Source organism: Musca domestica, unplaced genomic scaffold (genome assembly GCF_030504385.1).
Source record: "Musca domestica strain aabys unplaced genomic scaffold, Musca_domestica.polishedcontigs.V.1.1 46, whole genome shotgun sequence".
Lineage (NCBI taxonomy): Eukaryota > Metazoa > Arthropoda > Insecta > Diptera > Muscidae > Musca > Musca domestica.
In genome coordinates this window covers 5,461,480-5,469,113 of record NW_026712336.1, presented here as the reverse complement: position 1 = coordinate 5,469,113, position 7,634 = coordinate 5,461,480, and the positions used below count along the sequence as shown (strand labels likewise).

Sequence of the window (7,634 nt, the reverse complement as noted above, 5' to 3'; positions counted from 1 at the left end):
CACTTAATATACCTTCCATAGAGGGTATAAAAAATAACCAATGACAGAAACCTTCGAAAAACCGAAATTCGTGAGGTGCCGTTATATGGGAGCTCCCTGGAGAGGAGAACCAACCTTCATTCTCTTAGCAAATTTCAAGTTTTTAGATCTATCCGTTCACATAATAGTAAATGGTTTATAGCTTATAGCTTCAGCCGTTTGGTCTTGGCATTACTTCTTGATCAGTCACTTATTTTAGTACTAGATAGGAAAACACCTTAGGTCCAAATCCATTTTTGTCGATTTCGTTTTTGAAATAATTCCATACAGTTACCTTTGGTTTTTGGCAGGTGGTGTTCGTCCTATATGTACGGCCTATGTCATAATGATGGGTACCCAAGCAGAAATATAAAGGTGTGGTCTAATTTACCCGCTTAATTTATTCGATCGCACTCCAAAAATGCAAGGGTTCTGCATTGTCCTCAACTTCAATCTCATGCGTAATCCTATGTCGACTCGTCTTGAATTGTTACCAGTTGAGCGATTGCTATTCAGTACTTTGTTGTTGCTTTATTCCTTTATTGTTGTTTTTATAAAAACAACGGTTATTTATTAGTGGAGAACGATGGTAATGTTTACCAGGGGGTAAGGCAGGGAATACCTACACCCAGAGAAAAAATGACAACATCCGTGTATGAAATGACCACATCCGTGTATGATAGTGTATCAACCACGTTTGGTGTCAAAATGAGCACGCTGTTGTCATTTTGACACCGAGATTTTGGCAACGATTTCAACAACAGATGTGCATGAAATGAGCACATACGTGGTCATTTCGAGCACGCCCCGTTGTCAGATTGTCAACGCTTCGTTGTCAGATCGTCAACGCTTCGTTGTCAGATTGTCAACGCTCCGTTGTCGGATTGTCAACGCCCGTTGTCAGATTGAAATCAATGGTGGTCATTTTTTGATATCCGTTCCTTTTCCATTTTATACCCTTAGTAGAAGAAACGACATTTTTTGAAAAGTATTTTATTGAACGAAACCAATTACATAAATTCAATATAAATACATATTTGATTTAACAAAACAATTCGAATTACATATATTCAATGTATAGAAACAAATTAAATTAACTTAAATCTGAAATAAACTTTTCCATTATTCATAGGATATAAGTGAAATGGGTAAGTAATAAAATCTAAAATTGGTATTAAAAAAATTGTATCCTCATTCAGAGAACCAACTTCATACGATTGTAAATGGTAATCAAAGTTTTTAACTTTTACTTGGTTACATAAAATGTAAACATTTTCATTTTCAATTATTAAATGTTTAATTTTGAAAAGTTCAATTGCGGCATTATTTGTTGCTAAATAATAGTTTTTTTTATACCTAGTTCCCTTAAAAAAAATGTCATCAGACACTTTGCAATTTTGGTAATTTAAAACTGGCCTACTTTTTTTGTAACAATATTCCTCTTTTGCCAAATCTTCGATGGTATGCGTATTAATGATAACATTTGGTTCTAAGTTATCTTCGTGTTTTAATAAAAAATTGGAAAATTTCAATCCAGACTTAATAGATAATGAACGACAGGGATTTACTCTTGATGTAGTATTTCCTAAATAGGCTTTTGCTTCCTTGTGTTTAGCTTCGAATCTCATGCTCCAGAGATATTTAAGGGGACCACATTTTCGGATAGCTGTGGGATAGTGGACAAGAAAGTGGTGTTTCGGTTTTAACGAACCGTATAATGTTATATAAAGTGAATGGTGATCTCTAATTAATTCTTCCAATTTTATTAAATCGTCTTCTATATAACTTGGTCTTAAAAGTAAATCGATTATTTGTAATAATATTATAAAAACTTTCCAGTGATCGTTGGAGAAAGGAATTAAATCGCCTACCATTAAAGGTAAAAAATTAGTAAAACACATAGTTTCACTAGCTGTCATTTTTAAGTTATAGTTTTTCAATCTACATAAATCTAGTGGTCCAGATTTATTTCCCACTTCAATTTCTCCAAATTGGAATAAAGATTTTCTGCTGTTAATACAATCTAACGTAACAATATTTTCTTGAATCAGCCCGAGAATTACATTAGACATATCGTAGACACATATGCCCTCGAAAATGTCATGCATAATATCAAAACAAAAATTTTCAGTGACGTTAAAATTTGGTAAAGATTCGAAGATACACTTGTTTTTAATACCTGTTTCTTGAAAATTATTTTCCAATACATTTGAGTTGTAATTCTCTTGGTTTCTTAAACTATCTAAATGCTGAATTGCGTCGAATTGCATTTGGGACTTTTTTCTTCTACATACCCGGCAAAATCTTTTAGAGTTAAATGATTGCACGTAGCCTAAAATACTATTAACTGCTAAATTATCTCCAATAATTACACCTAAAATAAAATGCACCTTCTGAACACTTTGTTGAACACAAATTTCAACCCCTTCTTCTAGAATTTTTAACTCTTCTACAAGATTGTGAAATGAAACTTCATTTCCACGTTCTTTTAAATCCTTTGATGGTATAAACGCAGCAGTTAATATATAATCAAGTTTTGACAACAAGTGCTGTGGCATTGAAGGAAAGCTAATATAACAACCACATATGGAAAATGTATGGGTTCCAAGAGGATTATTAATTTGAAAATCATCCATGTAAAGGACATAGGGAATAACTAAATTGTACTGATATTTTAATAATTTAGTTTTATATAACTCACCGTTTGTAAAATTTTGTAAAACAGGTGAATTTAGGAATTTTTTGGAGTTTTCTAATGTCAAATCTAAGAGATTTGGAATTTTAAAAAGGGCACTTATCATGAATTTCAGTGGCATTATATAAATATTGGATAACTTTGGACCTAAACTGGGATTTCCGCTGATAACAATTTCCGAGACTTGATTGCTAATTACATAAACCTTTGGATCATCATAAAAGTTTAGTTCTTTTAAAATTTTTAAAAGTCTATATTCCGTTCTAGTTTCTTCGAAAGGATTTTTACAAAAGTTTAGTAAGTACCTTAAGTCTTCATAATTTGGATGATCAGTTATATATTTTTCAATTGTACATGAAATGGATGAAAGCAGAATTGAAACAGAATGTTGTATTTCTATAACATGATTTCTAGGCATATAGCTTTGACCATGTAATTGTAAAGACAGATATAAGGTTTTCTTTTTCAAAACATTTAAATCCTTTTCTATTGTATTGTTGTTAATAACAGTTTCACTGTTTGTATAATCATTTTCTTTTGATGATGACATTTCAACTGGCACATTAATGGCTTTAACCATTGGTGGAGCTTTTGTGTGATTCTTGTGAAGTTTTTCTAAATGAATTCTGAATGACGTAAATTTTGTAAATGTTTGCTTACAGTTGTCCTGAACGCATTGTACTTTTAAAAATTTAGTGGACATTAAATGGTCTGTTTTCAAATGAGCTATTAAAAGATTTGCCTTATCAAAATGCTTACGGCAACGAAAGCAAATATACATTTTGAATTGTACTTTAATTATTGTTGCAGAAATTAATAAGTGAAGTCAAATTAACTGATTTTATATCATATACAGTATTAATTTCATAAAAATATTTTTGGATAAAAATCCATGGAATTTGGCAGGCATTTGGATATTTTAAAGAAAGTGCATGAAAAATTTTAAAACATGTATCTAAACATTCGAGGAACGATTGAAATTTTAACAAATTGTGGTTAAAAAAAACATAAAAACCTTTTATATTGAAATCGGACAAACCCTCCACAATTATAAATGGCTGTATAGTTAATCCAGCATTGTAATACTTTTCAGTGACTGTATCAATTTGCCTTTTATAATCGTTAATTGTCGGTAGTCGCAGTACGAAACTTTCCTGCGAATCAGCTATTGTTACTTTTTTTCGTAATTTACCGTTTCCACATTTAAACCTAGCAGGTGATGGTAAAACTGAATTCAACAGTATTGCGTATATATAATCTTGAGCATCTGCAACCGAAATATAAAATAAATATTACTTTTAATGTTTATGATAAATCAGGAATTAAAATTTACCTATGCTGCTTGCCGTCAAAACATTTGCGAAGAGTTGTTTGCAATGTTCGTTATGAATATTTTTCCCATAATAATTGTAAATTTTTTTCTTAAATTGGTCCCATTTAGAAAGTAGAAGATTGCCTTTCTGTGGATACATAATATCGAAATCAATGTTGACCTAAAACGAAACATTAGTATCCATATACAAATAAATAGCTCATGGCTACTTACCAATTCTGAAGCTCTTGCATCGGACAACTTCGTCCATTCAAGGAGAAATGTATGGCTACTTAAATTTTTTATATCTCTTTGCCGTATGTTAAAAGATCTTTTCCATTTTTCGCAGATCGATCCCCAATCATTACATTCTCTTAGTAAGGAAGCTTTCAATGAATTTTCAACTGATTCATCAATTTCGGGAACATCTTTGTTACAAAAATTAGGAGATGTGTGAGTTGCTGCTTTGCTTGTGCTAGGCTCGGAAATCAAAAGCTTTATTCTTTTGGACTTCTTGTTTCTATACTTGGCATAAAGTTTTCCGCTTGCGTTGTTCTTTCCTTTTCTTGAAATGTAATAATAATCCTAAAAATAAAGACATATTATAAGTTAAGAAACTACATAATCAGATACGTTGTTTATATTGTTAATCTTACCCTCATTTCGTTTTCAAGAGGAAAAACGGAACAAATTTCATCCAATATGCGCATATAGTCTTGAGTGTAAAGAGTAACATTGTTGGTTAAAATATCTTCAATAATTATATTAATTATATCATCTCTTTGCTCGTCACTTAATTTCTTATTAACGCTACTACATTCAAGCGCTAGTTTCCCCTTCGAGGTATGTGTTAACAATTCCGTTAGATCCTATATTAAATAAAAAAACTACATTAACTATGCTTACACAAATATTACTCTTACCTTACCTCTGACAAAATTCCTTTGGCTTTTGAGCAGTTCGAACCTGTAGTGTCGGGAGTACCAGGAGTACTTGCAGGTGTCTCGTTGCGTTTCCACCATTCACCTATTTTAGATGGAACTGACATAGTTTCGTCATCAATCCCGAGCTATTGTTATGACAATATTAATACTGAGTTCAACTCTGTAAAACAAATAATACGTACCTTTCGTTTTTTCCAAGCAAAGAGCTTTTCTCTGAATTCAACACGCAGTCCCAATGGTGGCACTGCTTCCTTTAAATCTTCTTTTTTCAAGTACTGCAAGCTGCGAAATGTTACATGTGATGCTAAAAGAACAAAAAAGAAAATTCTTTGTTAATTACACTGATTAACTGAAAAATTCATTTTTATTTACTTACCTTTTAATTGTTCAAAAAGCGACTCCATATTTATTCCTTTTAAGAACTCCCTTAACATATAATCGTCCTCATTGTTTTCCGCATCTTGACTGCTGCAATGGTTTGTATCGCGAACCACAACAATATTGCCATCGATTTCTAACAACTCACCAATGATATTTTGAGGATCTTGCGAATTATTATTCATTTTCAATAAATTTTTTGCACAATGCGTCCTTTCTCTTTCAATAACACGGAAAAAATGGTAAATATGCAGCCGATTGCACACGAGTAAAAAAAATGACAACGGTGGTGCATGATTCATACACGGTAGTTGCTAAAATGGCAACGATCGTGTACGATTCATGCACGTCGGTGTACAAAGTAACAACGGTGGTGCATCATTATGCAGGTGGTGGTGCATAATTCATACACGACCGGTGTCATATTGACAACGACCGTGTGTGAATCATGCACCACCGTTGTCATTTTTTACTCGTGTGTAATCGGCTGCAATTACCAATATTACAAATGGACAAATTAAGCACGGCTGTTGTTGGTACCGAAAGTTGACCACGTCTCGGTGTCAATTTGAGCACGTTCGTGCACAATTCACCAACAGCCGTTGTTGAAAAATATAACAACGGGTCGTTGCGAAAATGACAACATACGTGCTTGATTTCGCAACGGGATTTTTCCCTCAGTGTAGGTTTCGGAAAGACGTACGTTAAAGAATGTCGCTAAGTTATTAAATATTTCAAATATCAGGTGTTACAGTTATATGTGGCTATACGAAAATGTGGACCTTTTCAGACAATTATCTGCCAGAGAAGAAGATCCGTATTACAAACTCCATTTACCACGTTTAAGATATACAATAGCTTAAGATACATACCAAATGTGGAACAATTTCGGTGAAAACTGTGACACAAATCATTAAAATACAGAAAATCTGGAGGTACAGTTATATAGGGTTTATACCAAATCTTGAACCTATATGTACAATTCTCTGCAAGGATGTTTCCTACATACACGGAACACAAACTGGCAATAGATTTGATTTGACTAAAACACACAAAAAACCTTTAATCTGTCGGGTTATACCAAAACTTGGTGCAATATAGCCTATTTTCAATACCAAAAGTGCTGCGGACCAAACAAACATCTCAGTAACATTTTATCCACCTACTTCATTTCGTTCAAAAGCTAGAGTGATTTCCAAAAATTAACAGACGGACGGATATCGCTAAATCAACAAAGAATTTTATGCTGATGAAGTAGAGATAAACTTTGTGGGGTCTAAATATTTCGAGGGATGACAAACTTAATATACAGGGTTGCCCATATTCGACGGACCCATCTGGCAACACCATAACTTTTGACAGAGATGTAACATTGCTTAATGACATATTGCGTTTGAAGCGTCAGTCCAAGCAGATTTTTACCATGAACCAATACACGCCACGGGAGCGCTCTGAAATTTACATTCAACAGAAGAAGTCAATTGTGAAAACTCAACGTGCTTTTAAAACATTAAAAAATGTGAGAAGTGCGCCTTCTAAGAACACCATTAAGCGTTTATACGAAAAATTTTCGACTGGTAAGGCTCTTTCTAATCCGAAGAGGCCATATAAAAGTCGACCAAGGCGATCGGCCGAGAATATCGCTGCCGTACGAGCCAGTGTTGAGAGGTCCCCAAGAACATCCCAAAAACGCCGTTCTCAACAGTTGGGCATGGCTCGGTCCACTTTACAACGGATTATTCGCATTGATTTTCATGTGTTCCCGTACAAAATTCAATTGACGCAAAGAATGTTGCCTGTGGACAAGCTTCGTCGATTGGAATGGGCCCAAAGGTCCGTCGAATATGGGCAACCCTGTACCCTTCCATACTATTGTGGAGGGTATAAAAATATAAAAAACACGTTCTTTAAGACAGATTACTTTCTCTGCTATTTCTGAAAAATATTTGTAAAGACAGGGCTTAGTTCTAAAATTTGAAAAATATATATATTCTTCCAAGGATTTGATTTATCCAATTCTTTTTTTTATACCCTACACCACATAGTGGTAAGGGTATTATGTCTTTGTGCATTTGTTTGTAACATGGAGAAGGAAACGAGATAGACCCATAGTTACTTTTGAGAACCTTCATAGAATCACTTTCTGAGTCGATTTATGCATGTCCGTCCGTCCGTCCGTCCGTCCGTCTGTCCATGTATTCTTGTGAACAAAATGCAGGTCGCATTTATTATCCGATTGAGATGAAATTTTCCAAACAATATTTTTTGGCCCAAGGACGAACCCTAT

General features: G+C 33.7%; 1 protein-coding gene across 2 annotated transcripts; it reads right to left on the bottom strand.

Moving 5' to 3' along the window:
• Window positions 1–3,268: 3,268 nt before the first annotated feature.
• On the bottom strand, window positions 3,269–6,027 carry LOC131804571 (uncharacterized). Of its 2 annotated transcripts, XM_059127610.1 has the most exons (5): window positions 5,346–6,027; window positions 5,152–5,273; window positions 4,954–5,094; window positions 4,682–4,894; window positions 3,269–4,610 (listed from the first exon to the last, which is right to left on the bottom strand). In XM_059127610.1, the coding sequence occupies exons 1-5, from the start codon at window positions 5,647–5,649 to the stop codon at window positions 4,062–4,064; spliced, it is 1,329 nt and encodes a 442-aa protein (XP_058983593.1). In that variant the 5' UTR covers window positions 5,650–6,027; the 3' UTR covers window positions 3,269–4,061. The 2 variants fall into 2 exon arrangements, with proteins under 2 accessions (XP_058983593.1, XP_058983594.1); XM_059127611.1 differs by having other exon boundaries at window positions 3,269–4,894.
• Window positions 6,028–7,634: the final 1,607 nt, after the last annotated feature.